Here is a 20,337-nt window from a genome sequence, read left to right on the forward strand (position 1 = left end):
ACATTTGCTATGAAGATGAACTGAAAGTACCCTGTACTACAGACTGAAAACAGCAATTTTTAAATGGCAATGCTCCCCACCCAAGCCCCGCCCCCGAAAAAAAACCCAAAATATTTTAAGCGCTTTTCATCTAAAGCTCCAATACACAATATACATATTTTTAAATATATATTTTTTAAAACCTAGACATACAAATCGGAACTATAGCATTGCCATTCTCAACATGATCACTATGACCTTTATAGCAGAGAGAAGGAGAGATTTGCAAAATCCACAGGAAGGAGGACAGAGAAGGAGGAGCTGTCCATACTTGTAGGTTTCTGGCAAGTAGCATCCTAAACTAATGGAGGATACAGGACAAGTAGGTTGAGCGAGAAGAATTTGGGGAAAGAGAAATTGGTAACAATGAACTGGTAGGTAGGGGAGGGCGGAAAAGGAGGTGGGTGGGGACAAAGGTAATTTAAGAGGCGTGTAAAGCGCTCAGGAAACGAGGAACAGGTAAGGACCGTCAGACTCCACTATCAGTATCACAGCTCCGCTCCCACATAGTTAATTTGCCCATATTCCGTTGAATACCGCGAGAACGTACATGCAATTAACTACCCCCTACTTCCTGTACGCTAAAGACCCGCCTGCCGCCCCGCCCCCTGCGGCCCAGGTCCCGCCCCTCGTGTCCTCGCTGTATCCGTCAGCGTCAATAAAGTTGCAGCGGTTTGACATTTGCGGCGGACAGCATGGCGGCCTCCACGCTCGGCGCTCTGCTGCGGACAGTCCGGCAGGTCTGGGCCACGCCCTTATACCCTCCTCCCCCTCTCCTCTGAACCTCCAAACCCACGGGTCCCCCACTATTCTGCCAGCTGTAGTGCCCAGTGCAGACCCGTCTCAGGGTTTTCCCTCTGCCCACTTTCCTTCTCCGGCCTGCTTCAGGGAGGGGCCGAGCTGCAGATGTAAATTTGGTATTCGTAAGCTTAGAGCTGACTGGCATTGAAAGCTACAGGTTGACGCCAATTTATAAGGAGTGTAGGTGGGGAGAGAAGGTGTCCGAGGAATGAGGCCCCAGAGCCTTCAATGTTAAGAGAGCCGAGCAAAGGAGACTTGAAAGAAGCAGAGCGAGGGAGGAGAGCGTGGTGGCCCGGAAGCGCTCCAGGAGCAGCGAGCGGGCAACTCTCTCCTCAAAGTCAATTAAAAGAAGAGCTGAGAATTGCCTGTTGGGTTTAGCAGAGTGGAAATTGTTGGGACCTCGATCATAGCCGTTTCGATGGCGTGGTGGGTGCGATAGCGTTCACGACGGAATAGGAGGAAAGAAATTGGAGACTACGAATATAGACAAGCCTTTGAAAACGTTTTGCCGCAAAGGGGAGCAGAAAAATGGGTCAATAGCTGGAGAGGAGGTGGGTTAAGAGTGGGTGTTATGTGTTATTTTTTTTTTTAACGTGACAGGAGTAACTGCATGTTTTTGTGTTAAAGGGAAAGATTCTGTAAAGTGGGGAAAATGGATGATGTAGGAGAGGGAAGAATTGCTGGAGCTGTACCCCTGTGTAGGCAAGAGGTGATGAGTTTCGTGTTCAATTGTTTGGTCTTAGGAACATAGTTAATCTGTAATAGCGTTGTCCAGTAGAAATAAAATGCCAACCACATATGTAACTTAAAAGTTTCTAAGTGGCCACATTAAAAAAAGTAAAAAGCAGATGAAATTAATTTTATTAAAATATTTTATTTAACTAGGTGTGTCAAAAATATTTCAACATGTAATCTTATAAACGTGATGTGTAAGATATTTACATTCTTTTCTCATACTAGATCTTCAAAATCAGGTTTGTATTTTACACTTAAAGCACATCTTAGTTTGGATGCTAAATTTTCCACCATTAAAATGGAAAATGTAGGCGCTTCCCTGGTGGTGCAGTGGTTAAGAATCTGCCTGCCAACGCAGGGGACATGGGTTCGAGCCCTGGTCCAGGAAGATCCCACATGCCGCAGAGCAACTAAGCCTATGCACCACAACTATTGAGCCTGTGCTCTAGAGCCCGCAAGCCACGACTCCTGAAGCCTGGGCACCTAGAGCCCATGCTCTGCAACAAGAGAAGCCACTGCAATGAAGACCCAATGCAGCCAAAAATAAATTTTAAAAAATAAATTTATTTTTTTAAAAAAATGGAAAATGTAGTCCTACCAAAACACTAAAGTTAATGTTTATCTTGCTTCAGTTTAAATTTTTTAATTAATTAAAATTAAATAAAATTAGGAATTACGTTTCGTTACATTTCAAGCGCTCACTAGCTGTGTGTGGTTAGTGGCTACTGTATTGGACAGAGAAGATCTTTAATAACAGGATGGAGTGTAGTACATGTGATTACAGATGCTTTTTTAAAATTTATTTTAATTGAAGTATAGTTGATTTACAATGTTGTGTCAATTTCTGCTGTACAGCAAAGTGATTCAGTTATACATACATTTTTTTTCATATTCTTTTCCATTATGGTTTATTATAGGATATTGAATATAGTTCCCTGTGTTATTCAGTAGGACCTTTTTGTTTATCCATTCTATATAATAGTTTGCATCTGCTAATCCCAAACCCCCATCTGTCCCTCCCCCTTGGCAACCAGAAGTCTGTTCTCTATATCTGATTACAGGTGCTTTTAATTTCATAATTAAAGAGAAATTGAAGTCATCAGCTAAACGTGGGGATGTGGGAGCAGGTGTCAGAGATTTGAGGAAAGGCAAGATGGTGTAAAATAGTCAAGAGTAGATCGGAAGAATAGTGGCAAGAATTAGAGCCAGTACAGTGAAGTGAGAGAGGGACCAGGGAGTTGAGGGTGTATGAAAGACGACATTGTATTTACGGACCACGGAATTCAGGCTTACTCAGGCTGGGTAAGCGGGAGATAGGAAATCAAAAGCTGAGAGACAGTGAAAAGCTGGTAGGAACAATGGATTAAAAGTCTCAGAGGAGCTGTTATTAGGTGTTAGAAGGAGAAAGCTAGAAAGAAGTGATAGAGAAAGAGATACACACAGCTGAGACAATGGAGGGCTTGCACCTACTGGTAATAAAAGACCTAGGGCGTGGAAGTGAATAGGTAAAGAAGAGTGGAGGACAAAAATCACTGGAGGAAAAGAGTTCAAGGAATGGAGAGATCACAGTGTAATTTCATGTGTGTTGAGGTCACCAGGAGTTAAGACAGGAAGAGTATTGGAGAGAGCGACAGTGAGCCAGCATTTACAGTGAGTGAAAAACGAAAGGGAATGGTGGGGGCAGTGGTGACGGGTGGTGGGAGTATTACCCAATGGCACGAGAGCCGAAGCTTCCTTTCAGGAAGGAGGGACAGTCTGGAAGCGGCAGCAAAGAGCAAGGAAGCTTTCTCCCACTCGTGGGAGAAAAAAAGAGCTACGGGGAAACTATCTGGGATTCAAGATTCTCTAGAGCAAATATCTGAAGGAGATGTTAAGGAATTGAGGATTTAGAAAATTTCGACAATGGTAGACCATGAGTTGAAGAGGGCCCAATGGAAGAGTTTTAGGAGGTGAAGAGGAGTGAGAGAGAGGGGCAGGATAGGATAAGTACAGAACAGAATGCAATCTTAATATATAAAGCACTGTTATAAACTGGTAAGAAAATACTGACAATAGAAATGTGGGCAAAGGACATACACTATTTACAGAAGAAATTACTATAATAGACCAATAAATGTTTATTTTAAAAATGTATTGCTTTTATAGTCAGAAAAAAAGTTGTGCAGAAAGAATGAAAGGTGTTTTATTTTGTTTTCTTAAATAAGTAGAAACCTATTAGGAGATGGTAGAGAGGATGTTGATTAGGAATAGTCTGGAAAAGAATTGAGGGGAAAAATGTTTAATTTTGTTTTCTAATTCTCTTTAACTTTCAATTGCATAGATAAAAACAAACCTTGCATTGACCCTTAATGTGAATTGTTTTTTTCAACCAAAATGATCTCCTCAGACCTTACCACTATATCTTGTTCATTTCCTCTTTTTTTTTTATTTCTGAGATATACATTTTAAAGTAATAATAGAATTATGACATAACATTATACCAGAACATATAAGATTTTTAGAAATTTCATGTAATGTCTGAAACATTTATATTAACATATTTCCATACAATCATTTCCTCTTTTGGTTTGGAAAAACTTCACCTTCTCCCCCTTCCTTTCCATGATGCTCATTTCCAGCCACAGTGACCACGTGTTCATTTGACTCAGTTGTGTCAAATCGATATTGAAATTTCCTTCATGCTGTCTTATTTCCAAAAAGCAGATTTTAGAGTTGTTGTATTTCCCCATGAGACTTCGAAGCATTGAAGATGCTCAGTTTATCTTTTGTTAATAGATTGAAAAAACATTTTCTTTCTAATCTAGTATTCTCATTTTCAGCTTTATATTCTGTATAATGCTGTACATATTTGTTTCTAAAACAGCAGTTATAAGAGACCATCATTATTTTCTATAGCTGCAATTTATATATATATATATATTTTTTAAGTATCCCTTTCATATTTCAGTCATTAAACACTTCCTGCCCCCTTATTAGAAATTAATTTAGCTCACAATAGAGATACTGTTTGTTAAACTCTTTTAGCAGATGCTAAGAAAATCCTGTCAAAGTAAAAGCTACTGAAGTCAAATTCTTCAAGGTGTTTTTCTTAAACTGTTTTATTTATTTATTTATTTTTTAGCATCTTTATTGGACTATAATTGCTTTACAATGTTGTGTTAGTTGCTGCTGTAAAACAAAGTAAATCAGCCATAGGCATACATATATTCCCATATCTCCTCCCTCTTGCGTCTCCCTCCCACCCTCCCTATCCCACCCCTCTAGGTGGACACAAAGCACCGAGCTGATCTCCCTGTGCTATGCGGCTGCTTCCCACTAGCTATCTATTTTACATTTGGTAGTGTATATATGTCCATGCCACTCTCTCACTTCGTCCCAACATACCCTTCCTCCTCCCCATGTCCTCAAGTCCATTCTCTACATCTGTGTTTTTATTCCTGTCCTGCCCCTAGGTTCTTCAGAACCTTTTTTTTTTTAGATTCCATATATATTTGTTAGCATACAGTATTTGTTTTTCTCTTTCTGACTTACTTCACTCTGTATGACAGTCTCTAGGTCCATCCACCTCACTGCAAATAACTCAATTTCGTTTCTTTTTATGGCTGAGTAATATTCCGTTGTATATATGTGCCACATCTTCTTTATCCATTCATCTGTCGATGGACACTTAGGTTGCTTCCATGGCCTGGCTATTGTAAATAGAGCTGCAATGAACATTGTGGTACATGACTCTTTCTGAATTATGGTTTTCTCAGGGTATATGCCCAGTAGTGGGATTGCTGGGTCGTATGGTAGTTCTGTTTTTAGTTTTTTAAGGAACCTCCATACTGTTCTCCATAGTGGCTGTATCAATTTACAAACCCTCTTAAACTGTTTTAGAGACTTTACATCTTTTTTTGTTTTTAAATAGTGGCTTAAAATGACAAAAGCCTTAAGAGTTCAACCTACTGTAAAGGAAATGCTGTAAGAAACTTAATATCTACTGTTGAATAAATTATGACAGCAAAGGGGAAAAAGAAGACAAATTGGGTTTAGAGGCATGGAAAACAAACAAAAAGAAATATAACTTAAAATGCAAAAGTCTTAATGGCCTGTGATGATCCAACTTTCTTTTTTTTTTTTTTTGAGATTTATGTCTTTATTTAATAAATTAATTTTGACTTTCCATCATAAAAATAACCATGCTACTTTAATTGTCACAGGCTGATGAAAAAAGAACTGAGCTGGCTGACTTAATACACAAATGATGCACTCATGCAAAGTGAAAGCCAAATGAATCATGGCACCGGTATAAATGAAGCTTTACAATAGTTCAAATAGAGGAAAGTAGAGAGAAAACTGAGTCATTACAGGTCTCTTGGTATCATAGGTTGAACTCAAAAGAAGCTAGGCAAAGCAGTCACTTTTTTCAGATTATTGACAGATGTGTTTGTGTGTGTGTGTTTATATGACATATCAGCTTGCAAATATTCTCCATGAAGGACTTTTGTTAGGAGCTTTTTAAAAAAATAATTATCAATATTATATCTTGGAGAAAACCATTTTTAGATGAGTTGGACCAATTAAAATAATCAACTGATGGTTTCAACTGAGTAACCTGACGGAAGGAAAAATTATGGTAATGATAATGATTGTGAATCAAAGGACTGTCCATCATGCTCAAAATCAAATATTTAGGTCAACAATTGAGACATAAAATACATAAAAGCATCTTATGCTTTTATAATTACATGTATAAATTGTAATTAAATCCAACATTGGCTACTTAGTTTCAGCAAAATTTTACCACTTTTACACTAAATTAATGTTTCTTATTTGAATTTATCTGGTGATCTTGTTTTTATCTAGCTTGTTAAATTTGATTTCTTCTTATGGTTTGTTTTTTTTTTTTTTTTTCACACACACACACTGTATTTTATTTTTACAAGAGATAAATAGACTGACACCAGGCATTGTACATAGATGACCACAACAAAAGCAACAATGATTGCAATTACCAAACATGAAACACACTCATACTATGTCATAATATTGACATTCAGTCCAGTAATCCTCCACTGTAACAGCTCCTTTACTTTGCAGTGAAAATTGATTTGTATATTCTTTGCCTCTGAGTCCTTGTGGGATTTTTTTTTTTTTTAATTCAGACAGAAAGTCACAGAAATTATACTCATCCTCATCAGTTCACTCAGTCCCATGTAATTAATTTTTTTTTCATCTTGATATTTTGTTAGCACTTTTATGAGTTCATCAGTTTTTCATTAGAGTTCTGAAAATGCTTATTCATTCAGTTCAGCAGTACAGTCAGTTACCAGAAACCTGTACTTGTCAGAGTCTTTTCCATGAATTTCTTGAAGATGAAACCCTTTTATAGGGACATATTTGCAAAATCATCAGAGTACACCCAGAACTGTCTGTAAATGACAAAAGACTTAAAAATGACCACGGTTAAAGATTTGATGAAAGTTCATAATAATGCAGTTGACAAGAAAATTAGTTATTTCTGAGATATACATTTTAAAGTAATAACTAGGATTATTACTTATAACATTATACCAGAACATGTAAGATTTTTAGAAATTTCATGTAATGTCTGAAACATTTATATTAACATATTTCCATACATATTTCCATACAAATACAAATATAAGATTTTTAGAAATTTCATGTAATGTCTGAAACATTTATATTAACATATTTCCATACATATTTCCATACAAATACAAATATAAGATTTTTAGAAATTTCATGTAATGTCTGAAACATTTATATTAACATATTTCCATACATATTTCCATACAAATACAAATATAAGATTTTTAGAAATTTCATGTAATGTCTGAAACATTTATATTAACATATTTCCATACAAATAACCCAATGAAAGTTTAGTATTAGTTGTTTTGTTTGTTTTTTTTATACTGCAGGTTCTTATTAGGCATCAATTTTATACACATCAGTGTATACATGTCAATCCCAATCGCCCGATTCAGCACACCACCGTCCCCACCTCACCGCAGTTTTCCCCCCTTGGTGTCCATATGTCCATTCTCTACATCTGTGTCTCAACTTCTGCCCTGCAAACTGGCTCATCTGTACCATTTTTCTAGGTTCCACATACATGCATTAATATACGATATTTGTTTTTCTCTTTCTGACTTACTTCACTCTGTATGATAGTCTCTAGATCCATCCACGTCTCAACAAATGACTCAATTTCGTTCCTTTTTATGGCTGAGTAATATTCCATTGTATATATGTACCACAACTTCTTTATCCATTCATCTGTTGATGGGCATTTAAGTTGCTTCCATGACCTGGCTATTGTAAATAGTGCTGCAATGAACATTCGGGTGCATGTGTCTTTTTGAATTACGGTTTTCTCTGGGTATATGCCCAGTAGTGGGATTGCTGGGTCATATGATAATTCTATTTTTAGTTTTTTAAGGAACCTCCATACTGTCCTCCATAGTGGCTGTATCAATTTACATTCGCACCAACAGTGCAAGAGGGTTCCCTTTTCTCCACACCCTCTCCAGCATTTGTTGTTTGTAGATTTTCTGATGATGCCCCTTCTAACAGGAGTGAGGTGATACCTCATTGTAGTTTTGATTTGCATTTCTCTAATAATTAGTGATGTTGAGCATCTTTTCATGTGCTTCGTGGCCGTCTGTATGTCTTCTTTGGAGAAATGTCTATTTAGGTCTTCTGCCCATTTTTGGATTGGGGTGTTTGTTTCTTTGATATTGAGCTGAATGAGCTGTTTATATATTTTGGAGATTAATCCTTTGTCCGTTGATTCATTTGCAAATATTTTCTCCCATTCTGAGGGTTGTCTTTTCGTCTTGTTTATGTTTTCCTTTGCTGTGCAAAAGCTTTGAAGTTTCATTAGGTCCCACTTGTTTATTTTTGTTTTTATTTCCATTACTCTAGGAGGTGGATCAAAAAAGATCTTGCTGTGATTTATGTCAAAGAGTGTTCTTCCTATGTTTTCCTCTAAGAGTTTTATAGTGTCCAGTCTTATATTTAGGTCTCTAATCCATTTTGAGTTTATTTTTGTGTATGGTGTTAGGGAGTATTCTAATTTCATTCTTTTACATGTAGCTGTCCAGTTTTCCCAGCACCACTTATTGAAGAGACTGTCTTTTCTCCACTGTATATCTTTGCCTCCTTTGTCATAGATTAGTTGACCATAGGTGCCTGGGTTTATCTCTGGGCTTTCTATCTTGTTCCATTGATCTATGTTTCTGTTTTTGTGCCAGTACCATATTGTCTTGATTACTGTAGATTTGTAGTATAGTCTGAAGTCAGGGAGTCTGATTCCTCCAGCTCCATTTTTTTGCCTCAAGACTGCTTTGGCTATTCGGGGTCTTTTGTGTCTCCATACAAATTTTAAGATGATTTGTTCTAGCTCCGTAAAAAATGCCATTGGTAATTTGATAGGGATTGCATTGAATCTGTAGATTGCTTTGGGTAGTATACTCATTTTCACAACGTTGATTCTTCCAATCCAAGAACATGGTATATCTCTCCATCTGTTGGTATCATCTTTAATTTCTTTCATCAGTGTCTTATAGTTTTCTGCATACAGGTCTTTTGTCTCCCTAGGTAGGTTTATTCCTAGGTATTTTATTCTTTTTGTTGCAATGGTAAATGGGAGTGTTTCCATAATTTCTCTTTCAGATTTTTCATCATTAGTGTATAGGAATGCAAGAGATTTCTGTGCATTAATTTTGTATCCTGCAACTTTACCATATTCATTAATTAGCTCTAGCAGTTTTCTGGTGGCAGTTTTAGGATTCTCTATGTATAGTATCATGTCATCCGCAAACAGTGACAGTTTTACTTCTTCTTTTCCAATTTGTATTCCTTTTATTTCTTTTTCTTCTCTGATTGCCGTGGCTAGGACTTCCAGAACTATGTTGAATAATAGTGGTGAGAGTGGACATCCTTGTCTCGTTCCTGATCTTAGAGGAAATGCTTTCAGTTTTTCACCATTGAGAATGATGTTTGCTGTGGGTTTGTAGTATATGGCCTTTATTATGTTGAGGTAGGTTCCCTCTATGCCCACTTTCTGGAGAGTTTTTATCAGAAATGGGTGTTGAATTTTGTCAAAAGCTTTTTCTGCATCTATTGAGATGATCATATGGTTTTTATTCTTCAATTTGTTAATATGGTGTATCACATTGATTGATTTGCGTATATTGAAGAATCCTTGCATCCCTGGGATAAATCCCACTTGATCGTGGTGTATGATCCTTTTAATGTGTTGTTGGATTCTGTTTGCTAGTATTTTGTTGAGGATTTTTGCATCTATATTCATCAGTGATATTGGTCTGTAATTTTCTTTTTTTGTAGTGTCTTTGTCTGGTTTTGGTATCAGGGTGATGGTGGCCTCATAGAATGAGTTTGGGAGTGTTCCTTCCTCTGCAATTTTTTGGAAGAGTTTGAGAAGGATAGGTGTTAGCTCTTCTCTAAATGTTTGATAGAATTCACCTGTGAAGCCATCTGGTCCTGGACTTTTGTTTGTTGGAAGATTTTTAATCACAGTTTCAATTTCATTACTTGTGATTGGTCTGTTCATATTTTCTGTTTCTTCCTGATTCAGTCTTGGAAGGTTATACCTTTCTAAGAATGTGTCCATTTCTTCCAGGTTGTCCATTTTATTGGCATAGAGTTGCTTTTAGTAGTCTCTTAGGATGCTTTGTATTTCTGCGGTGTCTGTTGTAACTTCTCCTTTTTCATTTCTGATTTTATTGATTTGAGTCCTCTCCCTCTTTTTCTTGACGAGTCTGGCTAATGGCTTATCAATTTTGTTTATCTTCTCAAAGAACCAACTTTTAGTTTTATTGATCTTTGCTATTGTTTTCTTTGTTTCTATTTCATTTATTTCTGCTCTGATCTTTATGATTTCTTTCCTTCTGCTAACTTTGGGTTTTGTTTGTTCTTCTTTCTCTAGTTTCTTTAGGTGTAAGGTTAGATTGTTTACTTGAGATTTTTCTTGTTTCTTTAGGTAGGCTTGTATAGCTATAAACTTCCCTCTTAGAACCGCTTTTGCTGCATCCCATAGGTTTTGGGTGGTCGTGTTTTCATTGTCATTTGTCTCTAGGTATTTTTTTTATTTCCTCTTTGATTTCTTCAGTGATCTCTTGGTTATTTAGTAACGTATTGTTTAGCCTCCATGTGTTTGTCTTTTTTACGTTTTTTTCCCTGTAATTCATTTCTAATCTCATAGCGTCGTGGTCAGAAAAGATGCTTGATATGATTTCAATTTTCTTAAATTTACTGAGGCTTGATTTGTGACCCAAGATGTGATCTATCCTGGAGAATGTTCCGTGCGCACTTGAGAAGAACGTGTAATCTGCTGTTTTTGGATGGAATGTCCTATATATATCAATTAAATCTATCTGGTCTATTGTGTCATTTAAAGCTTCTGTTTCCTTATTTATTTTCATTTTGGATGATCTGTCCATTGGTGTAAGTGAAGTGTTAAAGTCCCCCACTATTATTGTGTTACTGTCGATTTCCTCTTTTATAGCTGTAAGCAGTTGCCTTATGTATTGAGGTGCTCCTATGTTGGGTGCATATATATTTATAATTGTTATATCTTCTTCTTGGATTGATCCCTGGATCATTATGTAGTGTCCTTCCTTGTCTCTTGTAACATTCTTTATTTTAAAGTCTATTTTATCTGATATGAGTATAGCTACTCCAGCTTTCTTTTGATTTCCATTTGCATGGAATATCTTTTTCCATCCCCTCACTTTCAGTCTGTATGTGTCCCTAGGTCTAAAGTGGGTCTCTTGTAGACAGCATATATATGGGTCTTGTTTTTGTATCCATTCAGCCAGTCTGTGTCTTTTGGTTGGGGCATTTAATCCATTCACGTTTAAGGTAATTATCAATATGTGTGTTCCTATGAACATTTTCTTAATTGTTTTGGGTTTGTTTTTGTAGGTCCGTTTCTTCTCTTGTGTTTCCCACTTAGAGAAGTTCCTTTAGCATTTGTTGTAGAGCTGGTTTGGTGGTGCTGAATTCTCTTAGCTTTTGCTTGTCTGTAAAGCTTTTGATTTCTCCATCAAATCTAAATGAGATCCTTGCCGGGTAGAGTAATCTTGGTTGTAGGTTCTTCCCTTTCATCACTTTAAGTATATCATGCCACTCCCTTCTGGCTTGCAGAGTTTCTGCTGAGAAATCAGCTGTTAACCTTATGGGAGTTCCCTTGTATGTTATTTGTCGTTTTTCCCTTGCTGCTTTCAATAATTTTTCTTTGTCTTTAATTTTTGCCACTTTGATTACTATGTGTCTCGGTGTGTTTCTCCTTGGGTTTATTCTGTATGTGACTCTCTGCGCTTCCTGGACTTGGGTGGCTATTTCCTTTCCCATTTTAGGGAAGTTTTCGACTGTAATCTCTTCAAATATTTTCTCTGGTCCTTTCTCTCTTCTCCTTCTGGGACCCCTATAATGCGAATGTTGTTGCGTTTAATGTCGTCCCAGAGGTCTCTTAGGCTGTCTTCATTTCTTTTCATTCTTTTTTCTTTAGTCTGTTCCGCAGCAGTGAATTCCACCATTCTGTCTTCCAGGTCACTTATCCGTTCTTCTGCCTCAGTTATTCTGCTATTGATTCCTTCTAGTGTAGTTTTCATTTCAGTTATTGTATTGGTCATCTCTGTTTGTTTGTTCTTTAATTCTTCTAGGTCTTTGTTAATCATTTCTTGCATCTTCTCAATCTTTGCCTCCATTCTTATTCCGAGGTCCTGGATCATCTTCACTATCATTATTCTGAATTCTTTTTCTGGAAGGTTGCCTATCTCCACTTCATTTAGTTGTTTTTCTGGGGTTTTTTCTTGTTCCTTCATCTGGTACATAGCCCTCTGCCTTTTCATCTTCTCTATCTTTCTGTAACTGTCTCTATAGCTGCAATTTAACGAACATATAATATTTGCTCTGGTTTGGGAGAGACTAGAGTTTCTAGTGGCCTATACTCTCTGTGCCTGTACTGTCAGTAAGAATTGTAAACTCTCACCATGTAAACATGTGACAATGAGGAGCCTACTATTTTATTACTGGCCAACTCATGCTAAGAAATATTAGGTCAATGATAATTTCAAATTATCATTTTGAAATAATGCTTTGACCCAGCAGTTCTGCTTCCAAGAATTTATCCTACTGATACATAGAAATATATATGAAATGATTTACATAAGACATTATTCATTGCAGCATTGTTTATAATGATAACTGGTGAGGTATGGTCTAGCTGTCCACCAGTAGGTCACAGGATAATAAATCATGATGCATCTGTGGGGAGGAAAAAGTAACTGCTTTATCTTCTTCTAAATTCTCAACTGGGACCCTTGTAACAAGAGAATAGCATACAAATTTGTAAGTTTTACCCAACACGGGAAGTTTCATAGGGAAATGAAGACCCAAAGAAGTTAAACCTGAGTGGTTTTGTGCTAGGTTTGATGAAGCCTGGAAAGTCATGGGGAAATGTGATAAGATGAAAGGTATGGGCTAAGTGTAGAAAACTAAGGGAAACTTAGCAAGGCCTGTTATTCAGATTCTTCTCAGTGTCCCTCAGGCTTCAGAGATAAAGATGCTTCTTTCATGCCCTGGCTATAGGGAGGGCACCTCTCACATAAGGGTCTTATGACCTGTTTCAGGGGAAGGTCAGAAAGTCCTTCTTGCACCTGCTGTTTCTCAAATTCCATTTGCTTGAAATAGTCAGTATGCCAAAGGAGCCATATTTTGAGGTGTCTCCTGAACCTGGTCACATCCATATAGTGGAATATTATGTGACCTAAAACAACGTGGAAGCTTTTTGGCATATGGATATGGAAAGATCTCCAAGATGTATTGTTAAATGTGAAAAAAGGGGGTAGGGGAAGAAACATGGGAATGGGCGTGTGTACATGTATTTTATAGACAAAAATCTCTGGAAGGCTGCACAAGAAACTAGTAACTGGCTACCTCTGGAGGTGGGGGTGTGGTCACTTGGCTGGTGAGGGACGAGGTGGGAGGGTGAATCCACTGTATGTCTATACTTCTTTAAAATTTTATTTTTTTATTGAACTATAGTTGATTTCAGCAAAGTGATTTGGTTATATTTGGTGTGTTTTATATATATATATATTTTTTTCCAATTCTTTTCCATTATAGGTTATTACAAGATCTTGAATATATTTCCCTGTGCTATACTGTAAATCCTTGCTTATCTGTTTTATATATGCTAATGTGTATCTGTTAATCCTATATTCCTTATTTATCTACCTCTCCTTCCTCCTGCCCTGTTATCCCTTTTGGTAACCATAAGTTTGTTTTCTGTGTCTGTGAGTCTGTTTCTGATTTGTAAATAAGTTCATTTGTACTATTTTTTAGATTCCACTTGTAAGTTATATTTGTCTTTCTCTGTCTGACTTACCTCACTTAGTATGATAATCTCTGGGTCCATCCATGTTGCTGCAAATGGCATTCTTTCTTTCTTTTTTATGGCTGAGTAATATTTCATCTTCTTTATCCATTCATCTATTGATGGACACTTAGGTTGCTTCCATGTCTTGGCTATTGTAAATAGTGCTGCTATGAGCATTGGTGTGCATACATCTTTTCTAATTAGAGTTTTTTTCCAGATATATGCCCAGGAGTGGGATTGCAGGATCATATGGTAACTCTATTTTCAGTTTCTTGAGGAACCTCCATACTGTTTCCCATAGTGGCTGCACCAATTTACATTCCCACCAAAGCGTAGGAGGGTTCCCTTTTCTCACAACCTCGCCAGCATTTGTTATTTGTAGACTTTTTGATGGTGTCCATTTTGACCTGTGTGAAGTGATACCTCACTGTAGTTTTGATTTGCATTTCTCTAATACTTAGCAATATTGAGCATCTTTTCATATGCCTGTTGGCCATCTGTATGTCTTCTTTGGAGAAATGTCTGTTTAGGACTATTTAGGTCTTCTGTCCATTTTTTGATTGGGTTTTTTTTTTTATGTTAAGCTGTGTGAGCTGTTTGTATATTTTGGAAATTAATCCCTTGTCAGAAGTATTGTTTGCAAATATTTTCTCCTAGTTGGTTGGTTTTCTTTTTGTTTTCTTCATGATTTCCTTTACTGTGCAACAGCTTGGTTTAACTGGGTCCCATTTGTTTATTTTTGTTTTTATTTCCATTACTCTAGGAGGTGGATCCAAAAACATATTGTTGCAATTTATGTCAAAGAGTGTTCTGCCTATGTTTTCTTCTAGGAGTTTTATAGTATCTAGTCTTACATTTAGGTCTTTAATCCATTTTGAGTTTATTTTTATCTATTGTGTTCTAATTTCATTCTTTTGCACTTAACTGTACATTTCTTCCAGGACCTTTTAATGAAGAGACTGTCTTTTCTCCATTGTATATTCTTGCCTCCTTTGTCATAGATTAATTGACCATAAGTGTGTGGGTTTATTTCTAGGCTTTCTATCCTGTTTCATTAATCTATGTGTCTATTTTTGTTCCACTACCATACTGTGTTGATTTCTGTAACTTTGTAGTATTGTCTGAAGTCAAGAAAGGTGATTCCTCCAGTACCATTCTTCTTTCTCAAGATTGTTTTGGCTTTTTGGGGTCTTTTCTGTTTCCATATAAATTTAAACATTGTTTGTTCTAGTTCTGTGAAAAATGCCATTGGTAATTTGATATGCCATTGGATTACACTTGTCTTTTTCTTGTGGTTGATTTCTATCTAACCTATTGCCATTGGATTGCACTGAATCTGTAGATTGCCTCGGGTAGTGTGGTCATTTTAACAATATTGATTCTTCCAATCCAAGAACATGGTATATCTTTCCATCTGTTTGTACCATGTTCAGTGTCTCTCATCAGTGTCTTACAGTTTTTGCAGTATAGGTTTTTTGCCTCCTTAGGTAGGTTTATTCATAGGTAGTTTATTCTTTTGATGGGAAACTTTAGCTGTGCTGTCAACTTTGGAGAAGTATCCCAGTTGTACCATGTTGGGTTGGCATTGTACAGAAATCAACAGCCATATTGGTCTCAAAACGTTAAACATAATTTTTTCCATTTGTACAGGGGTAACACACTGTATTAAATATGTAAGGTCTTATCTACATGGGTTTGATTACAGAAACTAATAAAGTATTCTCTAAATAAAAAGAAAATTGTTTATATTATTGTTAATAATATAAATTGTTCATATTGTTAATATAACAATATAAATTGTTTCCTCAATTTCTCATTCTGATATTCCATTGTTTGTGTATAGAAATGCAACAGATTTCTGTGTATTAATTTTGTATCCTGCAACTTTATCAAATTCGTTGATGAGCTCTAGTAGCTTTCTTATGGCATCTTTAGGATTTTCTGTGTATAGTGTCATCTGCAAATAGCAACAGTTTTATTTCTTCTTTTCCATTTTGGATTCCTTTAATTTCTTTTTGTCTCTGATTGCTGTGGCTAGGACTTCCAGAACTATGTTGAATAAAAGTGTCACGAGTGGCCATCCTTGTCTTGTTCCTGATCTTAGAGGAAATGCTTTCAGCTTTTCACCATTGAGTATGATGTTAGCTGTGGGTTTGTAATATATGGCCTTTATTATGTTAAGGTAGGTTTCCTCTGTGCCGACTTTCTGGAGAGTTTTTATCGTAAATGGATGTTGAATTTTATCAAAAGCTTTTTCTGCAACTATTGAGATGATCATATGCTTTTTATTCTTCAATGTGTTAATGTGGTGTATCACACTGATTGATTTGCAGATATTGAAAAATCCTTGCATCCCTGGAATAAATCCCACTTGATCATGGTATATGATTCTTTTAACCTATCGTTGGATTTGGTTTGCTAATATTTAGTTGAGGATTTTTGAGTCTATGTTCATCAGTGATATTGGCTTGTACTTTTCTTTTTTTGTGTGGGTTCTTTGTCTAGTTTTGGTATCAGGGTGATGGTGGTATCATAGAATGAGTTCAGAAGTGTTCCTTCCTCTGCCATTTTTGGGAATAGTTTCACAAGGATAGTTGTTAACTCTTCTCTAAATGTTTGGTAGAATTCACCTGTGAAGCCATCTGGCCTTGGACTTTGGCTTGTTGGGAGTTTTTAAATTACCAACCCAATTTCACTACTTAAAATTGGTCTGTTCATATTTTCTATTTCTTCCTGGTTCGGTCTTGCAAGATTGTACCTTTCTAAGAATTTGTCCATTTCTTCTAGGTTGTCCATTTTATTGGCATATAGTTGCTCAAAGTAGTTTCTCATGATTCTTTGAATTTCTGTGGTGGCAGTTGTAACTTCTCTTTTTTTATTTCTATTTTATTGATTTGGGACTGCTCCCTTTTTTTCTTGATGAGTCTGGTAAAGGTTTATCAATTTTGTTTATCTTTCCAAAGAACTAGCTTTTAGTTTCATCGTCATTCCTATTTTTTTAGTCTCTATTTCATTTCTGCTCTGATCTTTATGATTTCTTTCCTTCTACTAACTTTGGGTTTTCTTTGTTCTTCTTTCTCTAGTTGCTTTAGGTGTAAGATTAGGCTGTTTATTTGAGATTTTTCTTGTTTCCTTGCATCTCTATAAACTTCTCTCTAAGAACTGCTTTTGCTGTGTCCCATAGATTTTGGATTGTTGTGTTTTCATTTTCATTTGTCTCCAGGTATTTTTTGATTTCCTCTTTGACTTCAGTAATCCATTGATTGTTTAGTAGCATATTGTTTAACCTCCATGTGTTTGTGTTTTTGCAGTCTTTTTCTTTTAGTCGAATTCTATCCTCATAGTGTTGTGGTCAGAAAAGATGCTTGATATGATTTCAGTTTTCTTAAATTTACCAGGGTTTGCTTTGTTGCGCAGCATGTGATCTATCCTGGAGAATGTTCCATGTGCACTTGAAAAGAATGTGTATTCTGCTGCTTTCAGATGGAATGCTCTATAAATATCAATTAAGTCCATCTGGTCTAATGTGTCATTTAAGGCCTGTGTTTCCTTATTGATTTTCTGTCTGGATGATCTGTCCATTGATGTAAGTGGGGTGTTAAAGTCCCCCACTAAAATTATTATATATTCTTGTATTGACCCTTTGATCATTATATAGTATCCTTCTTTGTCTCTTGTAACCGTCTTTTTTTTTTTTTTTTTTAAGTCTATTTTGTCTGATATAAATATAGCTGTTCTGGCTTTCTTTTGATTTGCATTTGCATGGAGTACCTTTTTTCATTCCCTCACTTTCAGTCTGTATGCGTCTTTAGATCTGAAGTGTGTCTCTTATAGGCAGCAAATATACTGGTCCTGTTTTTGTATCCATTCAGTCAGTCTTTGTCTTTTGGTTGGAGCATTTGGTCTGTTTACATTTAAGGTAATTATCAATATGTATGTTCCTATTACTATTTTGTTAATTGCTTTGGATTTGTTTTTGTAGGTCTTTTTCCCCCCTTTTTCCTCCTGTTCTCCTGTGTTGTGATTTGATGACTATTTTTAGTGGTATGTTTGGATTCCTTTTTCTTTTTGTGTCTGTATCTATCATAGATTTTTTGTTTTGCAGTTACCATGAGGTTTTTGTATAGGAGTCTATATTTATACATGCTTGTTTCAAGTTGCTCATCTCAATTTCTAATGCATTTCAGATACACTGCATTTGTAGTCTCCTTTCCTCACTATTACTGTTTTTGATTTTACATTTTATGTCTGACTGTTTTGTGTATCCCTTAACTGCTTACTGTGGTTACAAATGATTTTTACTACTTTAGTCTTTTAACCTCCCTACTAGCTTTGTGCATGGATGATTTTCTACCTTTATTGTATGTTTGCCTTTATCAATGAGCTTTTCCATTTTGTAATTTGCTTGTTTCTAGTTGTGGCCTTTTCATTTCTGCCTAATGAAGTTCCTTTAGCAGGTGCTGTAAAGCTGGTTTGGTGGTTCTGAATTCTTTTAGCTCTTGCTTGTGTGTAAAGCTTTTGATTTCTCCATGAAATCTGAATGAGAGCCTTGCTGGGTAGAGTATTCTTGGTTGTAGGTTTTTCTCTTTCATCACTTTAAGTATATCATGCCACTCCCTTTTAGCCTGTAGTTTCTGCTGAAAAATCAGCTGATAGCCTTATCGGAGTTCCCTTGTGTGTTATTTGTTGCTTTTCCCTTGTTGCTTTTAATAGTCTCTCTTTATATTTAACTTTTGTCATCTTTCTTACAATGCATTGTGGTGTATTCCTCTGTGGGTTAATCCTGTATGGGACTCTCTGCACTTCCTGTACTTGGGTGACTGTTTCCTTCCCCAGGTTAGGGCAGTCTACAGCTATTATCTGTTCAATTATTTTCCCAGACCCTTTCTCTCTCCTCCTTCTGGGATCCCTAAAATGCCAATATTAGTGTGCTTGATGTTAGCCCAGAGGTTTCTTAAGCTGTCCTCATTTCATTTCATTCTTTTTTCTTCTTTCTGTTTAATGGCAGTGATTTCCACTACCTCTGTCTTCCAGCTCACTGATCCGTCCTTCTGAATCATTAAGTCTACTATAGATTCCTTTTAGTGTATTTTTCATATCAGTTATTGTTTTCTTTAGTTCTTTATATCCTTTATATTTTCTAATTCTTTTTTAAAAACTTCTGATTTCTTGCTCTGTGCATCTATTCTCCTCCCAAGTTCTTTGATCATCTTTACGATCATTACTCTGAACTCTTTCTTGGGTGGATTGCCTATCTCCACGTGACTTAGTTGTTCTTCTGGGGTTTTATCTTGTTTATTCGTGTGAAACATATTCCTCTGTTGCCTCATTTTATGTAAATTGCTATTTGTGTTTTTATGTATGTGGTAGGTTGGTTTCGTTCCTCCACCTTGGAAAACTGGCCCTCTGTAGGAAACGTCTTTTGTGTCCCAGCAGTGCACTCCCCTCTCATCTCTCAAGGACCAGGGGCCAGCTGGTCCCAGGATAGTGTCTGGCCTGTGTTTGTGGACTCAGTGTGCGGGCTGCGGAACTGTAGTTTTCTTGCTTCTAGTGACTGCCCCCTGGTAGGTGAGCCTGGTGTAGAGGCTTGTGCAGGCTTCTTGGTGGGAGGGGCTGGTGCCTGTCCCCTGGTGGATAGAACTGGGTGTTGGTCCTCTGATGGACAGGACCATGTCTAGGGGCGTATCTAGAGGAGGCTGTGAGCTCAGGAAGTCTTTAGGTAGCCTGTCTGCTGATAGGTTTGACTGTGTCCCTGCCCATTGTGTTGTTTGCCTCAATGCCTCTCAGCACTTGAGCCTATGGACTGCTGGGTGGGGCCAGGTCTTGGTGCCAAAATGTCAGCCTCCACAAGAGCTCACACATGCAGATAAATGCTCCCTGATATATCAGGCACCAGAGTCTGTGTCCCCAGGGTGGGCCACAGCCACCTCCCCAGGACACCCTCCAAGACCAGCAGGTAGGTCTGGCCCAGGCTTCTATCAGATTACTGCTTTTGCCCTTGGTCCAGTGCATGTGAGATTTTGTGTGCACACTTTGAGAGTGAAGTCTCTATTTCCCCCATTCCTGTGCAACTCTTGCAATCAAGCCCCACTGGCCTTCAAAGCCAAATGCTCTGGGGGCTCCTCTTCCCCATGCCAGACCCCTGGGCTGGGGGTGGAGTTTGACAGGCTCAGAACTCTCACTTCTTTGGGGGAACTTCTGCAATATAATTATTCTCTAGTTTGTGGGTTGCACACCTGGGGGTGTGGGATTTGATTATATCATGAGTGTGCCCCTCATACCCATCTCATTGTGGTTCCATCTTTATGTATTTAGATGTAGAGAATCTTTTCTGCTAAGTTTCAGTC

The 20,337-nt window shown here is 37.1% G+C and overlaps 1 protein-coding gene across 2 annotated transcripts in view; it reads left to right on the forward strand.

Moving 5' to 3' along the window:
• Positions 1-639: 639 nt before the first annotated feature.
• The window catches only part of MRPS14 (mitochondrial ribosomal protein S14), a 28,744-nt gene continuing 9,046 nt past the window's right edge, over positions 640-20,337 (forward strand). The window contains exon 1 of one of the 2 annotated variants that reach the window (XM_082404186.1): positions 640-779. In XM_082404186.1, the coding sequence (XP_082260312.1) occupies positions 735-779 (45 nt within the window). In that variant the 5' untranslated portion in view covers positions 640-734. Of the gene's footprint in view, positions 780-1,466; positions 1,550-20,337 lie in introns of those variants that run through there. The other variant, XM_082404185.1, reaches the window with a different exon arrangement.

Source organism: Balaenoptera borealis (assembly GCF_965194805.1).
Source record: "Balaenoptera borealis genome assembly, chromosome: 1".
NCBI classification, from domain to species: domain Eukaryota; kingdom Metazoa; phylum Chordata; class Mammalia; order Artiodactyla; family Balaenopteridae; genus Balaenoptera; species Balaenoptera borealis.